Source organism: Phaenicophaeus curvirostris, chromosome 9 (assembly GCF_032191515.1).
Source record: "Phaenicophaeus curvirostris isolate KB17595 chromosome 9, BPBGC_Pcur_1.0, whole genome shotgun sequence".
In the NCBI taxonomy this organism is placed as follows: domain Eukaryota; kingdom Metazoa; phylum Chordata; class Aves; order Cuculiformes; family Cuculidae; genus Phaenicophaeus; species Phaenicophaeus curvirostris.
In genome coordinates this window covers 29,715,369-29,739,297 of record NC_091400.1, presented here as the reverse complement: position 1 = coordinate 29,739,297, position 23,929 = coordinate 29,715,369, and the positions used below count along the sequence as shown (strand labels likewise).

Genomic DNA, 23,929 nt, shown 5'->3' with positions numbered 1-23,929 from the left:
TCATCCTCAGAAAGACAACTTTTGGTGCTCCCACACTCTGCTTTCAGTTTCATTTTTGATGGATGAAAACACAAACTTCAGACTTTCTCTTGAAAAAGCTGGTTACAATGCAAAGAAGCACCGTGTGATCAAGCCCACATTTTTCTACTAGGTTGTGATTTATACTTATGCATGGTGGACAGACATGAAAGCATTATTATTATTCTTCCACAGCAGTGTAATGGAAAATATCCTCTCCAACTGTAATGATTTCAGTAGCTCTTAGGATGCAACCCGTTTATTCTCAGAGGTACTGATATAAGTACAAACCAAAGCAAGACTACATATGAGGCTACACTATATATAAGAAACTCAGACTAACTGTTCTGCTTCTAACTTGGCTACCATAAGCAACCTAATGTATTCCAAACATGTTTGATTTAGTATATTTTGTCCTTATATCTGTTTCAGATAATAATTATCTGGATTATTATGCCTAACTTCAGAGAAAACAATAAAAAAAAAAAAAAGAAAAAATAAAAGATTGTTTAATCTCTCGTGGTCACACTAATTATGGGCTATTTGACACCAACAAAATGATGGCTGCGTACTGAAATGCCAATAGCTTTGATAGGCAATAGTTACTAAAGCCAGGATGGGATTGAAAAACTGGTAATCAGTGGTAAAATGTAGTGGAAGGTTCACTGGATAACTGAATAAGCATAAACACAAAATACTTTACTAAATTTAACATTTTCATGGGTTTTAACCACAAGCAAGTGATTTGTAATCACATGCCACTGCTTCTACCTTATTTCTATCAAATACAAAAAAAATCTGATAAGCACAAGTCTTAGGAAAAGATTAAGTGCAAATGCACGTATCCTCAGCTGGATACCTTAAAAGCCTTGTTAGAGGAAAAATGAACAGTTACATGTATTAGATGCGTTATTCCCTTCAGACTATTACTTTTATTAGATTAACAGCAATTTGCTGTCTAAAAGGTTTTGGATTTATTTGTAATTAGCTAATCTCTAGTAGCCATCTGTGGTTTCTGGAGTTACTGATAAGTGATGCATTTTGGAATAGATCTACAACTATCAAAAGATTAGGACACCAAGATATAAAGTAAACTTGTACGCACACAGCATCACACATGTTGCTTATTCATTCGTGACTAGAAGAGGTAGATACACATTGCTGTGCACTCCATTTTTAATGCTCCTTGTGCTAGGCTCACTCTTGTTTGTTCCAAAAACATGCTTTTAGCAAATCCTTAAAGCCCATACAAGCATTTTGGTTTTAATTAATTTAAGAATTTTTAGTATAAACATGGAAATCTAAACTTCATTTGAAATGCAGGAGAAATATATGTATTGCCTCATAGGAACACAGCACTACTCTTTGCATGCTCCCTTCTCTCTTTGCAACTCCCTTAAAAATTACAGTTAAGAAAGATAACTTTTGATTTTGACTGAAAATTTATTTCTTGAGACAGAGAGTTCAAAGACAAAGGACACGCAAAATGGGCAAAGATTGCAAGGGCAAAAGTAAGGGATCTCTAAATAACGCAGCAGTCTTGCATAGTTTATTTGAGTGCAAAAAAAAGGAAAAAGTGAAGAGAGAAAAAGCAACCATGGACGTGAACTAAAGAGAAGGTGGCTGCAGACACACTGGAAGAGAAAGCAGTTAGGATTCAGAACAGATTGTCTTTGAATTCTGTTGTTAGCTAAGCTAGCAAACCCCTTCTAAACTATTTAGGGTTGTGTCTTAATTCTACTTAAGAATTACCTTTCTTAGCAGCTCCTTAAACTGTTCATAAATAGTGGGGGAAAATGAACGTAAATTTTCACAGGTTCATGTCAACACCCTGAAAAATCAGTCTTAGATATAAAATGTGTTTACCTATTCATAAAGTAACATTCATTTATACTTGAAGACTTAAGTGTGATTTCATGGAGAAGTTCAAGCAATTCAAACGTTGTCATGTACAGGCTGTCCAACTAGGCACAGGAGAGAATTTTCAGCATTAAAAATCCTAGAATTCATTGTGTGGTATGGGTTTTATTTTCTCGTTTACTCAATTTTAAAGTGATTGCAGTAGATTTTTAAAATCTAGGAAAAATGCATGCCAAATTATTAAGCTACGGTTTCAGAGAGGCTGCAGGTCTAAAAGCTTGAAGAAGTCATAATATGAGCAATATATATAGCTCAGATAGTTCTTGTGCATCTCATTTGTGCATATCAAAGACATTAGTTTTTATCTCTTATTTCACTGGCTAGAACTCCTGGATATTTTACCCTCTTTAATATCATTCAGAATTTTAAATCCTTGGCATTTCAAAAGAAGTGGCTGTTAGAATTTGTCAAATTGCAGAATCAAAGACAAAATGTCATCATCACCATTGAGTACAGCCACACCACGGGGTGGAGGAACCCACAAACCCTAGGGAAAAATAAATGAAAACAGCAAAGAGCAAAACACTTCTGAAGTAAGGAGAAAAAGGTTCTAGCAATGAATATGCATTAGCACAAGACCATGTCCCAGAACATCAACAAATCCAAGTCCTGGCTTAAGCTCCCAGGATCTCTTTGCTTCAACAGTGCATAAAAATCCAGGTGACATTGCAGACAGCCAAACACAAACCAGAGCCTGAGACAGCACCTTTGAAACTCAAATCAGAGTAAAATAGAAGTCTGCATATGCTGCAGAGAACAGCTGCAATGTGCCTCTTCCAATTTCTAACTCGAGTAGCAAGCGGACAAGTTCTTCTATCAAAATGCTTCCAAATGGTCAGTCTACTTCCCTGTAGATGGAACTACAAGAGCAATTTCAATCTATATAGTATTTTTTTTTTCAGAAGAAAATAATAATCAGTTACTAATTCAAAACCAGACGGATATTCCCTAAAATTACTGGAGAAAAAAGATCTGGAAAAATCCAGAAGCAACAACATATTATCTAGCTCACTGACAAAAGACTGGAGGAGCTTATCCACGCAGCAGTCAGTCATAAGGGATCTCTATCATAGCGCAGGTGCCAAGCATTTTTCAGTATTGGGATCACAGACAAGTCGAGAAAGTATCACAAGTAATATAACAGATGTTTTTAGATATAAAGATGCCAGGAATTTGACCTCCATGCGTTGCTAGAAGACGGCCGTGGTCCAGCAAATCCAGTTTATCTTGTACAACATGCCCAAGAGGAAAAGATTTAAAAGGCCAGCATTTGGAGTGAATTAAATAATCAATTTTCAAGGCGATAAGAGGCAAAAAGACGATTGTTTTTTATGTTGTGGTTAAGCCTGCAAGCTCTGATTGGAAAAGAGACTCTACTGCATGAGGCATTACATGAACACAGTACAGAGGGATGTGGTCACTGAAAACTCTCATGCTGGGTAAGAGCAGCTGGGAGCCAGATCGTGCATCTCCCAGAATAGGTCCAAGCAGCCCATAGCAATAAAGAGGTTCATGTCAATGGGTGACCTATCAAGGTTAATATCTTCTTTTTTAAATAAAATGAAACAAAATGGGAATTACTGGGAGTTCTAAAACCCTGCCAGCCCTGTCCCTGTGTACTGTGAGCTTGACTTTGTATTGACCAGAAAACAGAAAAGGCTTTATTGATTTATTAAAAAAAAATCCAATATCTATAAAAAGCCTAATATACAGTTTTTCAAAACAACCACAAAAAGATGCTGCAATAAAAAAGTATACTTAAAAAAAAAGTTAAAAACCTGGCATAGGACAAAGATATATTCTAGTTATGTATTGAGTCATACACAAGCTACCCCTTAGCATTAATGTAAATATTGTCTTCTCTGTCCTCCTAGCTCTCATGTCTCATATTTCACAGACAGGGATACATTTTTGCTTCAGCTTAACTTAGGGGTCTATTTTATTTTCCTGATAGTTTGTGGAAATCAACAGCCTTTTCATCGCAATAGACCATTTGAGCCCTATATTGGTGGGGTATATTGCACATCACTACAGTAAACCTACACCTTTACTATCTTGCAAGACTACAGCACCACAAGTTAATAATGTACTCGTTTACACCCAGCCATCAAGGATACCATTAAGGTGGTTACTTCGCTAATTTAGCAAAAAACAAGTAAAGAATCCTTCATGCAATACTGGATTATACTTTTTGCTACCTTTTTCTTGCATTTCTTAATTTTTATTTATCTTTTTAAAGGATGCAGTCTACTCCCTCACTAAGGAAAGCTCCTGTAGCAGCAACCAGGCTGTAGAAAAAGCAAGCCAGCTCCTTAGCTAATAGAGAGAAGTAGAGGCAACTCTTACCTGCAGTGCACAGTAATTGGGTGATTGCCTGTTTGCTGCTGCTGCTTTTGGACAGCTGCAATCAGGTCAATCATCCCTTTTCCTTCTGCAGGAATCCCGATTTCTGGCCACCCATGGAAATGGAACTGCCGAACAAGTCTGCTTTGCTTCTCCTGGTTGCCCTGCATGCAAGGAAACAACAGATTTATCCAGATGTTACTTCAAAATAGAAACACACTTCTTAATTTAATCATTTGTAGCATAATTTTTGGACCACTATAGTGGAGGGTGCTATTTGCAACCTAGTTTATAATACATTGGTCAGGCAGACCTGATAGTTCTGTTAAAAATTCCCCATCCACTATGCTGAAAACATACCCCTATAATTTTCCTTTTGATTTGCACAGCTCCTTCACCTGGGTAGCACTAAGGGTCCACTTAAAGATTATTCATCCTCAGTACCAACAGTTGAAAGCTTTCAGCATGCACAGGCCAAACCCAAAGTGCCATTAAAACAACCCAGTTCACGAAATCCACATATCTTTGTACAACAGTATCTGCTACAGAATCACAGAATCACAGAATAACCAGGTTGGAAGAGACCCGCCGGATCATCGAGTCCAACCGTAACTACTTTGCAGCTACTTTGCAGCTTCACAGTTATTTGCCTTGTCTTTATGCTTGTTGATTAAAAGCACACTGAAATTTCAAAATAGATATGAATACCATGCTAATGCAGTTAGCTCTAGACAGCTTTGGATGCACAAAGGCTCTTTAACGATCCTGAAAGTTTTGCGTGCTGCTTCCCTTGACTGCATTCTAATAGTGTATGGATGCAATATTAATATTCTGGCAATTTCACTACCTATCATCAACTCTTTCAGGCCACACAGAGTTGAAAACACAAGGTCATCAGCTCTGCTGATGCTAGATGCTTGCAACATGTTCACTATAGGGGACATCTGGTGAATGAGTTTGGTGGGAAGATTCTGGACACTGTTTTGTATTGGAAGCTTGGAAGATGTCACCATTACAAGTTGAAAATCATCCCTCCCCCCAGGTCACCATGCTTCAAATATTATTGCTGTAGTCTAGCTGGACTCAGGGACAAGACAAATTTACTCAGTTTTCTTAAACCTAGAGCAGCAAACACTTCTATGATGTGAGATTGTGGTGCAAAAAGCATTGCTGTCAGGATATTATCTAAAATGCCGTTACTTGAGTTTTAAATAATTTCCAGTGTGACAGAAGTCAACGCATTGACAAGGACTCACTGCTCTGTGAGGCACGGTGTGTGTTTCCATCTAACACACCACAATCCTTCTTAGGGGAATAGAGAATAATTTAGATTTAAATTAATTTTGCTGTGCATGTACCTTAATTACACGCAATGCAATAAGTAGTTAAATCAACTGCAAGTAATTTTATTTTTTTCCTCAAAACAGCAATGCAAATCAGATCCTAAAGAAATGCTGCAGTGAGCAAAAAGGTGCATGCCCAAAAGATCAAAAATAGGTTTGAATAATCATGCCTGTAGCAGAGAAACATAAAGGAGGAGCTGGGAGGCAGAGACAAGTACCTCTGGTATAAAACGCTTCCTAGGCTTTAAAAATTCTCAACTATATTTTCTTTTATAGATAAGCAGGAGATGGTAGAAAACACAATAACAGCAACAACAACAGCAGCATTAATAAAGCATTTTAAAAAAATCCCCAGTTCAAACCCCACTTTTAGGGGTTTGGGCATGTTTTACTTTCCAGAGTTTTTAATGGGGCTTTAAGCAAAATCGTTTTCTGCCAGTTTCCCCTTGACTAATACAATGTCGGATAATCATTAACCAGATTTATCTCCAGTTAGAAAATCCACTATTTAAGTTATCTTGCCTTCAAATGCAAAAAACCCCAAACCTTCATGTAATTTAAAAACATTACCTGATTGTATGTAACTATGAAGTCCCTTACACTTATGGCATCTAACAGACTGTCATTCTTGATTTCTACAGTTATCTCTCCATGAGTTACAGAGCCCTCTGATGGCCAGTACTGGCAGCATTTTTCCTGCAAAATTGAGAGAGAATTGTAAATATCCCTTGAAATTTCTCCCAGTTATTTACGTTGTCATGAATCTCTTAGAAAGGAGGTCACATACAGCATAATAAATGTTTTCTAAACGTTCAGAGAGCAGATTCAATTTCTCACCAAGCCACTTTCCATCGTTTATCAGCAGTCCTGGCTAACCAGGGACGTCCCAGTTGACTGGAAGTTAGCAAATGCAATGCTTATCTATAAGAAGGGACAGAAGGAGGATCTGCAGAACTACAGGCCTGTCAGCTTGACCTCAGTGCTGGGCAAGGTTATGGAGCAGATCATCCTGAGTGCAACATATATGGGACAATCACGCTATCAGGTCCAGTCGGCACAGGTTTATGAAAGGCAGGTCCTACCTTACTAACACGATCTCCTTCTATGACAAGGTGACCTGCTTAGTAGATGAGGAAAAGCCTGTGGCTGCTGTCTACCTAGACTTTAGTAAAGCCTTCGACACCACTTCCCACAGCATTTTCCTGAAGAAACTGGCTGCTCATGGTTCAGACAGGCGACCTCTTTGCTGAGTAAAAAGCTGACTGGGTGGCTGGGCCCAGAGTGTTGAGGTGAATAGAGTTACATCCAGTCGGAGGCCAGTCCCAAGTGGTGCTCCCTAGGGCTCTGTGCTGGGGCCAGTCTTGTTTAATACCTTTATCAATGATCTGGATGAGGGGATCGAGTGCACCCTCAGTAAGTCTAAAGATGACATCTGTTTGAGGGAATGAAGGCTCTACAGGCAGGTCTGGACAGGCTGGATTCATGGGCTGAGGCCACCAGCATGGGGTTCAACAAGGCTCAGTGTTGGATCTTGCACTCGGGTCACAACAACCCCATGCAATGCTACACACTTGGGGAAGAGCAACTGGAAAGCTGCCTGGTGGAAAAGGACCTGGGGATGTTGGTCGACAGCCGGCTGAATATGAGCCAGCAGTGTGCCCAGGTGGCCAAGGAGGACAACAGCACCCTGGCTTGTATCAGAAATGGCGTGGCTGGCAGGACCAAGGAAGGGATCGTCCATTTGTACTCAGTGCTGCTGAGGCCACACCTCAAATATTGTGTTCAGTTTTGGGTCCTTTGCTACAAGAAAGACATTGAGGAGCTGGAGTGCATCCAGAGAAAGGCAACAGAGCTGATGAAGGCTTAAAAGCACAAGTGTTATGAGGAGTGCCTGAGGGAAGTAAGGCTGTTCAGTCTGGAGAAGAGGAGGCTGAGAAGAGACCTTATCAACTATCTGAAAGGAGGCTGTAGTAAAGTGGGCGTAAGTTTCTTCTTGCAGATAACAAGCAATAGGATGAATGGAAACGGCCTCCAGTTGTGCCAGGGTAAGTGTAAATTAGATATTAGGAAAAAGTTCTTTACCAAAAGGGTTGTCAAACATTCCTGTTTGACAGGAATTTGACAGGTGTTTAAAAGACACGTAAATGTGGTGCTTAGGGACATGGTGTAGTGACGGACTTAGTAGTGTTAAGTTAATGGTTGGACTTGATTTTAAAGGTCTTTCCCAATTTAAATGATTCTGTGATTCTATGGTTCTATGAAAATATTAATAATCAAGAATACAGTAATAAAATATTTTTATAATATAAGCCATTAAGACAAAAAAAGCTTAGAATCATCAGTTTGGAAAAGACCCACCGGATCATCGAGTCCAACTATTCCTATCAATGACTAAACCATGCCCCTCAGCATCTTGTCCACCCAATCCTTTAAAAACCTCCAGGGAAGGTGACTCAACCACCTCCCTGGGCAACCTGTTCCAGTGCCCAGTGACCCTTTTCCATGAAATTTTTTTTCCTAATGTCCAGCCTAAATCTCCCCTGGCGGAGCTTGAGGCCATTCCCTCCTGTCCCGTCCCGTCACTTGGGAGAAGAGGCCAGCACCCTCCTCTCCACAACTTCCTTTTAGGTAGTTGTAAAGAGCAATGAGGTCTCCCCTCAGTCTCCTCTTCTCCAGGCTAAACAATGCCATCTCTCTCTTAGGAGTCATAGACAGTAAATACTCCTTTAAAACAGATAAAAACCAGATAAAATACGTAACTCCTGAAAGCAGTGCAATGTTGTTAGAAACTGCAGGACGCATACCTGCTCCCTCTCTTGAACTTCTGTGAGCATAACTATGGTGTGGCACTTCCACTCCCACACCATCCGCCAGAAATCCTCCACCGTGTGCGGAAGTGGTCCCTGGGTGGCAATGAAGTAATCCTTCTGGCGATAGCCCTGCAGAGAAAAGGGATAAAAGGCAATGTTTGGAGAGAAGATCTATACTTCAAGTGGTGCTTGGTGAGCCCTGCTGCTTGACAATGTGATGGTTACTGCAAATCCAGTCACACTGAGCCCACTCAAGTCTTGCTTTTTTGCCATAGAAAAAGGGAAAAAATCCCCCAAATTCACATTCCTGAGTTGTATTTTATGACTTTTTACAACCATGGCTGAAGGAATTCAATTCAGCAGTAACAGGGAACTGAAAGGATGTCACAATGAGATTATCAGCGTTGACAACTGCAGCTATTAGCTTTACTATGGAATTAACATTAAACTCAATTTTTGAGCTACAGTTCTATTTACATGCTGATGTGATCTTCACAGCTGTAGTAGCCACAATCCTCAATAACTAATGGGTTTTACTGCTTAAGGATATAATTAATTCTTGTATTTCAATACAAATAAGACACAGCGGAGGTGTTGTCCAGGTTCCAAAAGGAAGCCAGGAACAAAGTTAATTCCTAAAGTAGGTCTGTCCAGGTAAATCCTGGCTCCCAAACACTAGGATAGCCATTCCTCATGCTAAATACGGGGTTTTCTTCCTCCTTTCCTCAGAAGAGCACGTGTTTACATCCGTTAACTTGAACATAGATAGTAGAACTGTTGGATGTTAGTTCTATAGCTCATTTGTTTCACTGCCTGTTTTTTAGAATTCAATAAAAACCTCTGACAACAGGAAGAATGTTTAAATTACACAACCATTTAAACTGAAATTGAAAACACCAGATAAGAAATGTATTTGGAAGCCCTCATAAGCTGAACCCAAACAAAAAAGCTAATGCTCTTCATAAGCCAAGTTGATTGCCTCGCTTTAAAAAGAGTTATCAGCAACAGCAAAATATTTGACTTGCAATTTAAATACATGAAAAGGTTTTTTATACTTACATCTATGAAGGAAGCATTGATGTAGTCTGTATACTCTTGCCCTCTTTTCATTGACAGAATCACTCTATTAAAATCATCTGTGGAAAAAAAAAAAGTCTGGTCTTACTTTGGGCAACTGTAGGTTGAGTACATACAGCAACTTTACATTTACACTACTAAGTTTGTGAAAGAACAAACCCAACAAAATCTTTTATCTAAGAGCGAAAGAGTGTCTCAAGGATCTTCTCCAGGATTTAGTCAATGTATGGAGGAGGGCACTAATTTTTCTGCTGTTGCTTTTCCATTCACACAGGATATGGCAGGCAAGGTCCAATACTTTAATTTTCAGGTGCAGGCATTACAGTGCTGCTCCAGACTATGCAAGGAATCACTCAGAAAATATCTTAGTTTAAAGGATGAAACTGCTGAATTATTTCATATTATTCAGTCCTGACAAATATCTGATCATAATATATTTTACACTGATAAACAATTCATTAAATTGCATGCAGATAGTTTATAAGGGCATTACACTTTATAAGGAGAGGATAGTGTTGTTTATATCCTTCGGTTCACTAGAAACTTTAGAGCAGACGTGCTTGCAGTGAGGACAACAAAACCAAGGTTAATGGAAACACTCCAAAAGGTGTGTTATAGCTAAAAATGAAGCAAGCCCAAGAGCCACACCGGACAGTACAAGTCTTGAAGGCATTTGAATTTTACAGACAGAGAAGTTAAAGCTTTTTCTCTTTAAGACATACACTGTGATTATTTGAAGAGTTCCAGTTTCTAAATCCAGGCAAGATCTCTATTCTTGAGTTATCCCAACACAGGTGTCTTCTGACATAGAGCTGTGTTGTTCTCACATAGAGATATAGTGCGTACTCACAACAGGCTTAGAACGATAATGTATTTATAGCACTTGTTTCTCTATATAAAAAGCTGATCTCTTACATGGGATAATCTGGATGACTCTAGCTTTCTTCATGTTTGCTGGAAGATTGCCAGTTCTCATGTTTTCTTTCATTATTCGAACATTTGTTAACTTCTGTAACAAAACACACAAATGAGGATGAGCACTCATTGGGATAGAAACAGTTCTGATCACTCACCATTCCTGTACTCAGAGGGTTCCTGAGTGTCTTTACCGGATACGGAACAGCGACACAGTCAAAGTGAGACTGACTTTACATAAAAGCCACTTCATTGTCCTGTCACAACAGCGAATTAAGTCATATGATTTTTTTCATACTGTTCACTATTTAAGAATCTGAACATACTCTTGAGGCATATCAATAAAGCTTAAGGGCTGCAAAATGACAGCACATTTTAACCTTTTGGGTTTGTTTTTTTGCTTTTTTCAGGGGATAAGGACAGGGTGGAGGGGGTATTTTGGTTTTTTTTTAAACTTTTAGATGGTCTGAGCATGGCTTTCAGAAACACAGAGCACCTTTTGACCAGGTCTACGTTTCTTAAATTTGACATTTAGAAATTAAGTTCATAAAATTATCCATTTTTGAAAATTCCCTTTAAAAAGAAGTGCTGCACACCATTTTAGTGAATAAATTTTATTTCTGTCTTTCAATCTTTCAGCCTGAGGCAGACTGACCACACACTGACCATCAGTTATGTCCAGCAGCAGTAGCTCCCAATCAGGAGTGTTGCCAACAGGCACTGCAGTAACTTCTCGTTTATAAGATTTGCTTCTTTTGTGGTCAAAACATGAACTGAATTCATATTGATATTTAATTCATTCATATTACAGTACAGTCCTGTTCAGAGCATTAAGGCTCTTGTCCTTTAGTTCTGGACTGTCCTTTCCACGTGGCACACCACCCTGTTTCTGGCATAATAAGGTCACACAGGTTTATGCACCAAATCCTGCAACTTGGCTGTATACATTTTCAACCTTTTGCTAGTGAATGGACCAATATTCCATAGTATTTATTCAGTTTGTGCTGACAGCATTCCCAGGACACAGAAGACAAACACTGTTTTTACCCCAACAAATTTTTTTATAGTATAGATTACACAACCACAAGATAACACAAGAATAAGCTGCTTCTGCTGCAGTGGGACTTACTAGATAATGATCATAGTTACACAGTTGTATTTCAGCAACTATTTAATGTAAATTCAATTTAAATTAAAATATTTTTCAAACTGCAAGCAGATTTTTAAGCATGTATTTGCCAGAGAGTGAGTTTCAGAAGCGTACCCCAATTCTAGTAAAATCTCTAGTACTGGCAATAAACTATTGAAAAGGAAAATCTGCCATCTGAGAAATCGCTTTTCAGCTGCTCTGAAATACTGTATTCAGTAGACTTCATGTCCAGGATGCTCATACCAGCTACAACACAGCGCTACTCTTTTTCTGGTGTAGATGGGCTCAGAGCTGCTGTGCCATCTAAGTGCTTTTCACAACACACGTCAGAACTAAATGCTGCTCTCTACACTTTAATACAGTTTTGCTGGCATAGTAGACCGCAAAACTAGAAAAAGTAGACTACTTTAAGTTTTCACTTGCTTCCTTCCCTCAGACAGATCAATACTTTGAATTTTGAACTTGTCGCTATACCATAAGGCTTAATTTTACATAATTTTCTTTTCCCAGTTCCCAATTTCTGATTAAATTAATCATTTAAAATAAAGAGAGAACTCGAATTAACACCTATATGTCATTTAATGCTTTAGATCTATATGTAGAATAAACATTTTAGCATACCAAAAATCACAGAAAGTTCTAACTCTTTCCTAAGGACAATAAAATCTACTTTAACCAATGGTCACAAGCAGCCAGCGTGGTTGCTTTCTGCATTTGGGATTTCCCAAACAGAAATGGTTTGTTTCTTTTTTATCACTGACAGGTCTGGATATTCAGCACAAGATGTGAAAATTCTCTGCAATTCTCTCTGCTGTCAGTCACTAGTGAGTTAACCTTCCTGCTGAGTTGCAAATTAGGTATATGTAATCCAGCTTCCTCTTCCCGTGTTATCTGATCTGGCATCTAAGAAAGAATGATTCCATTTTTCTTTTATAAACAAACAGAAAGCATATAGGAAATGGCTCGTAAAATGATGTAGTTTTGAATGAGTATTTGCAAACAGGATGTTAAGCAAGGCCCCATTCATTGACTCCGTAGGTCCCATTCACAGCAAGCACAAGATAAAACAAGTTGTTCCGTTTTGATGGACCTTTTCTCTTAAGGTTACAGTTTTCCTGCTTTTGAAGTATCTATTTGGCTTAATTGCTTCCACACTTAGAAATCCTATGGCAAAGGACTTTCGTACTTACTTTAAATTCTTCTTCTAGCCCTATTTTGACAAGGTTTGGTGCCGCGCTGTGTGATGTTTGCAGATGTTTTTCTAAGGATGACACATCTAGCTCTGTGTCACCATAGAGGTAGTATTCAAGTAAGGCTTGATAAATGAAGGAATATTGCATCTGGAATAAATGAACAGGGAGATAAGCATACTGCAAAACAAGGAGGTAAAACTATGAATTCTGGCACTTTCACCTACCACATTTGCTTTACAATCTACTAATTATCAAAACATACCTTAAGCTAAACCAGAGTTTTCCTCTTACATATCACTCTCTTTATCTAAAATGCCACTCTCTTGTGCATGGAGAAACCTGGACATGATACCTAAAAAAACCACGTCTTACGGTGGTCTTCACAGACATAACATGCCTCTATCTTCCTCCCCAACCACATCCTTCTACTGGTCTTTGCTTATTCTCAGGTTATCCAGTGTGCAACACAACAAAACATATTTGGATACACATCTGAGTGGAAATACAGAAGCATATTCTTCTTTGACTGTGAAAACTTGTAATTTCAACTGAATAAAGTCCACTTACATCAGTCTGAACCATCTGCGGACGCTGATTACGTATTCTTGAAACGAACTCAAAGACATCAACTTTCTGTTCTGCGTGCATCATGTCTATCATGGCATCTATAACAATAAATGTGCCTGTGCGGCCAACACCAGCACTTAAAAAGGAAACAAAAGCACACAAAAAGCTCAACTGATTTACAGGAATTGCTACAGCAATGACACAAGTAGAATTTATGCTGTTTATACCGGGCTGAAATACTCACTCTGGAACACAAAGTTTAATTTTTTATTTTAACAATGACAGAAAAAAGATGTGTGTAATTTTTAAACATAAAACATTTCCTTTTAACAGCTCAGAAATGATGACAACAGAATATTAGAAAAGACTTTAAAAAATCTGCTTGACAAACTATAAATATTAAATCTAAGATGAAATTTTAAATATTTTTATTAATTTTTATGTCTTTTCTGCACAGCTGCTGTCTCATCCTACTTAGACAATAGTTACTCTTACAAGTTCTACACTTCCTAATACTGTCATCCCACAACATATACTTTTTAACATCCTTCAGCAGCCACGAGAGGGAGCACGATCATTATAAATCACACAACTCCAGCGACTTTCAGCTCTTCCTTCCAGAGGAAAAGGGCATGGCATCCTGTGCTAGGCATTAATAGCTCTCCTTTAACCTTCTGTTAGCTTACTTTGTACAGCAACTGCTGTAGCGTCCACAAACACGTTTTAAAACACAACTAAAAAAAAATATCTCCCCCCATCCCAGTGTGCCCAAAGATACAGGACCAGGAAAAATTAGGCTTTAAATAACACCAGGAAAAAAAAATATTGCATGCGTAACAGAATTTAGTTCATATGTACACACGCATACTTCTAACAGCAAACACCACATGAAACCGAAGCCCCCAAGCCTTCCTATTCTAGAGGTCCAGAGGGATGACCAAGACCAGCAGACCCATGGAGCACCACAGCCCTCCAATAAAATTTCAACCAACTTCTTCCTGGTGAACAAGCCCATTAGAACCATCTGCCTCCAAGTCCCTTTGTGTTTAAATCATCGGCTTGGCTACCTCCCCTCTCTCCTCATCCAGCCACATCCTGATCCAGCGCTCCCACCCGCTAGTCCCCTTTGGCCCCTCTGTGGCCACTGACCACAAGCCACCACAGCTCCACCCCATGCTGGCCAAAACTCCCTGCCTTCTTGCTTCCTTTCATTCATGTTTGACCTCTGCCACCATGGATGAGTTCACCTCAAGTCCTAGTGTCTTGACTCTCAGTTTAGAGAGCTTTCCCCTCTTCCTGATGGGCCCTGGAAATCACCTCTTAGCACTGGCTACTCATCAGCAATTCACACTTGTCCTTCATTGCTCAGTCCTGTGAGCTTTTTCCATCAAGCCCTGCACTCCTGCTTCCTCACTTCTCTTCCCTTTACAGGTACAATCCCTTTTCACATGCCCCCGTTCCTCCCCTGTGCCTCTGCTCCAAGGTTACCCTACTTCAGTTCAGCACTTAATTCAGTCCTTGCATGCTCCTGCTAAAGCTGGCAGTTTCACAAATCTTGACATTTGCCTTGGAAGTTCCCTCGTTTTATCCATCCTCAGCCTCTGGCAGGGTATCCCTTACTCAGCTGCTCCTCAACGTAGCTCTCTGCTCACTAGAAAAATGTATTTCTGAAAGCTTCTGAGGAAAAATATGGCACAAATCTCCACTCGCCCCCTCTCCCCCTTTAATCTGCAATTCTTTTCCAAATGCTAAATTAGCCTTTTATTAACTTCCAAAAGATTCTGACTGAGTAGTTTTTGCTTGGAATGATTGGACAATACTTTTATAAAAGCTCACTAAAAATGGACAGTTACTCACTATCGATGAGTTTCCCTTTCCTTTTTTTCAACAATTCAATAGTGTCATATCCTGAGCTGTAACGGAAATTAAGCGTCACCTCTCTCATTCTTCATTTCTAAAGCAGGCTGAAGTACTGCTCTAGCCCCCAGCACTGACAAAAAAAAGCAGTATTACTGCATTCAGTTGGACCATCATATTTAAATCTATGCAGATTTATATTACAATATTTTATATTTTCCATTAATTTGTCTGCCAAATAAACTAAATAAGAATTTCACGCAGGTGCAAAATAAAGCTCAAAGCCAATATGAGTCTCCACAGAACATCATGGCAAAAGGCTATAAAGTTATTGTAGGTTTCTCAAAAGAAAGACTATGTGAGACTACTAAAATATTCTTTTTTCCTCGTATTTATGACACCTGGGAGAGAAGACAAATCCTAGCAAAGCATCGTCTAGATAGAAATGAAGAAACAAAAAGCCTGGCTTAGTCAGGACTAACACACTTTGTTTTCAATTGCATACACTTCAAGGACTCTTGGAGAGTATTTCTAGTTGTCGGCCACAAGCAAGAGAAAGCAAACAAATACATCAATCTACAACCATTTCCTTAAAAACAAACCCCTGGAAGACAAAGCTGCTATTCTTTTCTTTTTATTCTAACCTCGATACAATAATTACTCCTGGAAAGAGACTCCTTTCACCATTCTGAGCTTACAGTTGTTATAGGGAATGCAATTATTCTTTTAAAACTGATTTGGAGTTTGTTTGTGGCTTCATTCACATAAGATTTCAAACAGTTTAGCAAAAGAATTAAAAGCAGGAAGTTCATGTGTTCGTGACTTCATGAGTGGGAATTTGGTTTGTATTGGTATGTAGTACATTCTTAAAATTGCAGCATTTAAGTCTCTTAAATGCAAGCCTTTATTCAAAACTTCCTAGGCATTTAATAAGTAATTTACATAGCAAACTGCAATTTTGTTGTGGGAGAAGTGGGGGATGAATTCTCAGAGGAGCATTTAGTGGCAAAGGTCATGGATTTATATTACAAGACTTTTTCTGACAAAGAACCTATTTATACCAAACACTGAGTATCACTCATGGATTAAAAAAAAAAAATCCAAAACAACTTCTGTTTGAGTCTTAAAGTGACAGCAAAGACAGTTCTTTTGAAACTTGATTTTACCCTGGGCTCTCAAAATGCTCAGCATATTGTTGCCCTCTACATATATAAATACAAGTATATGAGTAAATATATATACATATATATACACACATACATAAGCACACAAACATTGTAGCCTATAAACACAAGATTAAAATTTAGCTTTGATATCCTACACATAATTTCAGGCCAAGCTAAAAGAATGGCTTGAAGAGCATGTACATACCTACAGTGAACCACAATTGGTCCAGCATGGGCAGGATTCAACGTTTTGACTTTTTTCAGGAATTTCAGCATCCCAATAGGTGTGAAAGGCACCCCGAAATCAGGCCAGCTGGTAAAGTGAAGCTGTGTAACAAGCCTTGGAGCTTTACAACCATCGTGAAGCTGCAGGGAACACACAGACTTTGAGTGTGACATATCATTTTTCATGCAAAGACTTATAAACAAAGCACTCTGATTATTTACAGCTTTAATTCCTGCAACACTCACAGCCTGATTCAAGGATTAGAAGTTTACAGTGAACATAAAATACAAACGCAGAGTAAAATCACCTTATATTATTAAAATGCATCTTTGCAATGAAAACCCCAATAATCCCAAGATAGGTTTCCAAAAAGCAAGATTCACAATTTATATTAATAATGGATCAAACCTTAAGTCCTTTCTCAGGTATAAAATCTTCATGCTTTTAGCAGCCTCAGATGAAACTCACAAAATTCAGCCTAAACATTGAGGATCTGTATCGCTGTCAGATGTCAAATACCAGCTTTTGCCATACCACAAATGAATAATGAAAGAAGGGCTGCACCTCTAATGGCCAACCACTGGCACTTTCATGATCTGACCTACTCTTCAAGAAGAAAAGAGAAGATGCTACAGAAGCAATGACAGCATCACTCAGCATCATTTCACCTGCATTCACAAACCATAACCTGTCCTTAGGGTTAGAAAGCATTATCTGTCTCACGAGCTTTCAGTCTGCCAGTCAGGGCTGAGAGGCTCTGAGCTCTCCATGTAACTCTACACAGCTGTACGTGGTTTACCGTCTCTCACCAGCCCATATTGCCTTCAGTGTCCAAACTGAATCAGATAGTCACTGCATTACAAACACAGAAGCCCTCCCTTTAAGAGGTGAGGACCTCTAGCAATTTGCTTCTGTACAAGGCTACATGCTGTGGGCAAAAGCAAAGTCATCTTCGCCATCTCTCTTATGATCTAAAGCTTCAGCTTGTGCCAGAGACCAAGGATACAACAGAAATAAAGCTGCAATGCTGGCTGACATTGGCCAATTTATATCCACAGACTGCACCAAATACCCAAACACATCTGAATTCACTCATTTATCTACGCAATCTGTCCCCAAAAAAGAACATGACTCTGCTGTGCTCCCTCCTTGGCAGTCAGAAAGAATGACTTTCTGTGGTCCTTGGCTGCAGACATGAAGATACCAGGGAGAATCTCTTCAACCTTCCATTAAACTGCAGCAAATGCTGTGTGCGCTGCACTACAGAGCTTGCTCACCTGCCTAGGAGAGGTGTCACACCTTTCTCAGTTTGCAAGTATGTTTAATTAATTGCCTTAGTTTCTTTCAAGCAAATATTTGACATTATAACACTTTGGTTTAAAAATTAAATTGAAGCCCAGAAAGAGTATCACTGTTACTTACAGACTGGACACAGAACTTGCGGATGGTATAGTCCACCAGAACGATGCAATCTTCCACTGATACACGGATATTTCCATAAGTCCAGCACCCTTGGTCAGGCCAATACTGATAACATTTTTCCTGCAGAAACATACAGTGAGCTTTACAGCACTGAATCTGCTTTCATTGTTGGTTACTCACAAAATGATGTTATTTGAAAATAGTTTACATACGCACATAAGTATGCAGAGTTTCTCATCTGACACAACATAGCTCTAACACTTCGCTAGAGTTATTGACACTATAATTTATGCAGAGAAGGTGAGAATAGCTTTGAAGGTTTTTTTTTTTTAACCTAGCCAGACCTAAACAGCTTTTGGGTTTGGTTTTATTTCCCTTCCTGTTGGTGGTGCCTAACTATGGGGACTGTGATGTCTTGACTCTTTATTTTTAAGCTTTGTGTATAGTCACCAGGGAAACAAGGTTTATTTCTTGGGCACATGTTTTTGAGGACTTCACATATTCCAAATAAGGATGTAGCATTCTCTGTGGTGAATCGCCTCCCAGGGGAAAAACAAATAATAAAAAATAATAATATGTTATGTTTCTGATGAGACATTCCCTTAGTACTTGAACCTAGCTTCTCAAGTCTGTGAACCAGGAATGAAGTTAAATGTTTCATGCTTCTCCTGTGTGTCTCAGCATTCAGCCAGTACACGTAGAAAGTCTTGCATGATGGGTGGGGTGAGATGAGTACAAGGAGGAATAGCGGGACAGGAAGGAATAGCATTGCTATCACAAGAATAAAGTGAGTTTAAAAAAAAATTTTATGTGCATGTGCCAGAAAGAATTTTGAAATCTAACTCTCAGAAAAATGAATAAAATTTTTAGCTTCATTTCTAATCACACCCACCCACAAGTGCAGCCTTACGCTGTGATGAGAACATAGACATGAAAATTTCCCTTTGGCTATGGACTATGCAGGACAGAAGTAGCTATTAGAAGTTTTTCCTTGAGATCTAAGTATATAAGTTTGTATTCTGGGAATGAAAACTACAAAACTACAGCAGAAGCTCAAATGTGCTAACAAGGACTGGAGAAGGAAGTGGTCAGAAATGTGACTGGTCATATGCTGAGCAGCCACAATTACTTTTGGAGCACTCTCCCCTCGTAGAGATACCACAAAGCAAACTGAAAGCTCCTCACCTCTTTTCTTTCCTTCAGGTTGGTTAACATGACAATAATGGATGACTTCTGCTCCCATATCATCCTCCAGAAATCATTAACTGTTTCTTGCTTTGTTCCTGCAGACAGAATACAGCTTTGCTCAAGAGGGGTGATGGAGACCAGCACGAACACCTCCTGCCCTTGTGCACCAGGTACCCACCCAGATTCTGTGTTTTATACAGACTGCTCGCATTTTGAATATACCACATATTTCTCAAAAAAAACTTGTATTTTCTTTTACAAAATTGTATGCACTCAAATCTACATTTCTAGCAGGTACCTCCTCTGTTGAAATATTATTAGTGCTCTTTTAAGTGGGCTATGGTAGAGCCATTGTTTAGGATTTCTACTTTGCAGCTCTTCCTCATGCTGAGATCCAGCATTACCTGTGACCATAATGAGCAAATGGTCTTGAGAGCTGCTCATCATGCTGTGCAGGACAGGAGTATTTTTGAAGGACAAGGGCAGCTATTGCTTTGTGTCTGGGGTTGTGATGACCAAGTTCACAAAATTTGTGACTAAACACAGCATAAGAATTTATATGAAAATGCTAATGTCTGTATCAGGATTGCATAGACAGAATGTTTTATCAGGAGACTTCATTGTTCAAACCCCCAATAAGCAGATGAAAGATAAGAAGAGAGAAGCGAGGGTGGAGAGGGGAAGGGCAAGTCTCTTTGCTCAGAGCAGCATTTGCAGGTCTAAGGGTACGGGTTTACCTCAGGCTCACTTTAATTTCATATAAATTGTAACCTCTAAATGCAACCTCATATTTGTCCAACATCTGCAGCTGAAAATGACCTCTAAAACATATCTAAATTTTAACAGGGTCAGCCGTAAGATGTACAGAAATGAAAATAGATTACCTTGTGCTGCTATAAACTTATTCTTTTCTTTATAACCCTATGGAAATAAATATCATAGCAGTTAAAAGATGAAATATCAAAGTATATGATTAGAAAAATATTTAATTTACAGTCAAAGCTAGCACAAATATCAGCTTACATCTATATATGATGCATTAATGTAGTCTGAAGATGGGACTCCATCAATTTGGGTCAAAATTACTCTGGAATGATCATCTGGAAGAAAGCACATTACAAGCACATTTGTATGATAATCAATCTGAAATATGCTATTTCCTTGCAAGGGGGAGGCCAGATAAAGCAAATACTTCCCAAACCAGCCATCTCCTGTACTGCTCCTAGTTCTTATTAAGCAACTTTCTCCACAAACATCTTATTTTGCTCCCACACCTGGAGGTCACCAGGACTGTAGCTCTACAATACTGAAAGCCCAAACTCTACCCATATTTGATTGCCCAAAACTAACCTGAGACACTAAAACATCCACTTGACACAGTGTAATTTGGTAGAACTCCGTGAAAGCTAAGGCTTTATAGCATATCATCTGATAGCCACTACAAAAACTCCTAAAAGGAGAAGATCAGTACTAAAGCCACATCATGAAACAGGTTTTGCACATACAATGTATGAAGAACATTTGTGATCAGTGAAATTATATTACTTGAGCATTTTCAGCAAATGAACACTACTACCAGCATGCTCAGTTAAACTGTCTTATTTTAAAGAAAAGTTAATGTCTTACATGGCAGGATGTTAGGATATCTGTTTTTCTCCCTGTTTTCTTCCTTATTTGCCATTTCAAATGTTCCCTGCACATATCCAGGTGTTAATGACTAAAAAAAAAAGAAAGATACAAAAGTTGATGTGTTAGAAAACAGCTGACTCTTGACTGTGCATGGCTCAGGGAAAATCTGCACTTAGTTGCCTCACATCCAACAGAATTAACCATCTTTTATTTTTTTCCCCACAATAACTTCCATTACTCTAAAACAGGAAACCACATCCCAACAGATTTCACTACAGAAACAGAGCTCAGCAGTTTTAGAAAAATAAGATATTTTTCCACCAGAGATTGCAGTTATTTAGAAAATTGGTAAACTCTGAGCGGCTGCTTTAAGCTGCCATCTGCTGCGGTGATTCACAGCGCCACGACCCAGCCACGTGGATGTGCCACTCCCTCGAGCTCAGCTCCGACAGCTACTTTTAGCAACAGTTGGTTCAATAACATAAGTAGAGTTTTATTGTTAATAGCTCACTGCTAAGAACATTAACTATCAAGCATCTTGTTGAGACCTGCAGGTGAGGACCCAACCCTGGCAGAAAGGGAGGAAGAAAAAAAACTAAATTCCAATTATTTTATGCTGAAAGTTGCTGTACGAACACGTCAAATTCTGCAAGTAATCAGCAAGATCTAAGACTGCAGATAAATTTAGTCTAGCTTTAGTTTTACAGAGCAATCAAATGACAGGAAGAAAGGGAGAGGAAGAGGGTGAAGAAGAAACCAAGGAAGTGCCCACAGTGGAGTCCCTCCACCATCACACTGAAGCTGCGAAGATACCACCACCAAGGCTGAGTGGCCAAGCTCAAGCTGTGGTGTAGGACCCAGGGCAGGGGGAAAGCCCAGAAAGGTATAATTCACCAAGAGGCACAGCTCAAGCCTCCTGCCCTGAGCTTGTAGCTGCCCTTTTACTGCAAATGGTGCAAACAAGAACTGAGTTTCAAGTTTCTTGTATTGAACTCCTAAACAACAGTGTTAGAGTGTTGGATTCCACTGACATGGAAACTCCCAGCAGTTTGGGAACACCCAACCACCTTCTCCCATTCTTCTTCTAGCGCCCACCTCTCCCTGCCCAGTCTGAAGCACACAGGGGAAGGGAAATAAATGATCAGCGACTCTACAGCTTAAAGCAACTATCCCCACTCACCTGGCAGAAAGCAGGGCTTGGAATTTCCCCTTAAAAACAGCAATCTGTGTTGTCAGGGTGACATAGGATAGAAGAGGGTGTGGGGAGGACTTTTCCACCACCACAGAGGAAACAGCAACGTGCATTTGTGGGTTTGTGTAGTTTTGGTTTGGGTTTTTTTTTTTTAATATATATCACTTAAGATTGTGAATGTAAGTAAAAGAAAATAGAGAGAAGGCAAAGAAAGGAGTTTAAAAATAAAGCTGCTATTAGCACACAGCTTAATTCCTTCTTTGAATGAAACCCATGGTTCTGCTAATTAAAATACATTTACAATTTAGCAAACAGAAACTAAATTAATGTTCTGCATAAAAGAAATAATTAGCACCTCAAACATGATTTCTTCAGACTTCAAAAGTCAGGCAACAGATTCCCATTGAACAGTCACACAAGTTCTGCACCTTCATGTTAAAACCACATCAAAAGTAATTATCTCTGGCAAACTAACCCCTCCATTCCCTGCTCCTTTTTCCTGCAAGGCCCTAACATCTCCTTAGAAATGTCACACTGCACTGCTTGAAGCAGGTGCAGAAGCCCAGTGCAAGGACATAGCCTGTTCTGCTGCTCCCACGCATCTTCAGAGGAGGATGTGATTCATCGAGGATGCACTTTATCACGTCCACTCCACCACCCCATGAATCATGAGGACCTGATGAATCTTGTTGGCACTAGGTCATCTGCTGCCACTGCAGACTTATTGCACTTTTCAGGAGTCCTAAATTCTCCCTGAAGCATCCAAGGGGCTCGACCTACCCCAGCATTGCCATATTTTCTCCTTTTTTTTTTTCACTGAATGAGCCACAGCAGTGTCTTCAAGTCAAAATTAAAAATTTAAAAAGCACAGAAAGGTTTTCAGACATTAATCTGAAAATCAAGGCAATAACCCAGCAATTATAAACTTCAAACATCCAGCTTATCTTGCATTATGAATGATAAATGGAGGTATGGGCCCATATTGAAAGGAATATGTTCCTTTAAATCTTTTTTTCTTTTTTCTTTCCTGTGAAGAAAGAACACGCATTTCCTAGTGTTCTGTGTTCACAATGGAATAAAATAATAAAAAATGAAGCAACTGACAGTAGAAGGAGCTGCTGCTATTTTGGTTAGTGAACAAGAGCAATGTACTTTAAGAGTAATTTAGGCTTTAAGGATAAAATCGAAAGTATTGAAGAACAGCATTAGGCACAAAAATGTGAGAACTGTCCTGAAAAAATCCTTTCTATGCACTGCGTATCTTTGTCTATCAGCACTTGCTTTGATTTTCTTTTCACCAGAAAAATCACTTCAGAGCAAACTTCTTTGGCTGGTGTATGTGCTTGGCCTCTGCTGGCTCACAGGACTCACCATTTTCAGCCTAAATCTCTTTCAAATTCACAAGGGAGACCCTGTCCCTGTGTTCCCTGAGACGCCTGACTCCTGACATGTCAGACCAGGCTGCGTGAAGCAAACACTGGGGTCACAGATCCCCCAGTATCCCTATCAACTGAGCATACTCAGCCCTAGACTGCAGTTACGAGTCCACCACGGCTCAGCAGCTTCCACCCAGTGGCTGGCACAAAGGAGACAGCTTTGGACCCATCCAAAACCTGCACGATTTGACAGCTACAGCTACAAAGGGCAGATACCTCAGCTGATGAGAAGACAGAGCTGAGTTCAGAGCTTCTGCATGCTGGGGGATGCTCTGAAGGAGAGGTTGTTACACAGATGCCTGTTCTGAAGGGTCCTGATTTCTCAACCCATTTCCTTCTAGCACTGTAATAACAGTTTTCTTTTCATCAGCTTTCCTGGTTTATGCTAGGGTATCAGTATCACTCTGATTTTCAGCTGTCTTTCACCCCTTCTTCCCCTCTCAGGCTTAAGCAAACAGGTCATATATCCACATAAGC

General features: G+C 39.4%; 1 protein-coding gene across 5 annotated transcripts in view; it reads right to left on the bottom strand.

Annotated features, from left to right (window-relative positions):
* Positions 1-23,929, bottom strand: part of PTPRE (protein tyrosine phosphatase receptor type E) — a 107,382-nt gene that overhangs the window by 5,330 nt on the left and 78,123 nt on the right. For all 5 annotated transcript variants that reach the window (XM_069864392.1, XM_069864394.1, XM_069864396.1 and 2 more), the window contains 13 exons: positions 20,822-20,912; positions 20,219-20,295; positions 20,080-20,116; positions 19,193-19,290; positions 18,008-18,127; positions 16,565-16,725; positions 13,337-13,472; positions 12,767-12,916; positions 10,427-10,520; positions 9,494-9,570; positions 8,429-8,563; positions 6,195-6,320; positions 4,285-4,445 (listed from right to left, as the gene is read on the bottom strand). In XM_069864392.1, the coding sequence (XP_069720493.1) occupies positions 4,285-4,445; positions 6,195-6,320; positions 8,429-8,563; positions 9,494-9,570; positions 10,427-10,520; positions 12,767-12,916; positions 13,337-13,472; positions 16,565-16,725; positions 18,008-18,127; positions 19,193-19,290; positions 20,080-20,116; positions 20,219-20,295; positions 20,822-20,912 (1,463 nt within the window). The remainder of the gene's footprint in view (positions 1-4,284; positions 4,446-6,194; positions 6,321-8,428; positions 8,564-9,493; positions 9,571-10,426; positions 10,521-12,766; positions 12,917-13,336; positions 13,473-16,564; positions 16,726-18,007; positions 18,128-19,192; positions 19,291-20,079; positions 20,117-20,218; positions 20,296-20,821; positions 20,913-23,929) is intronic.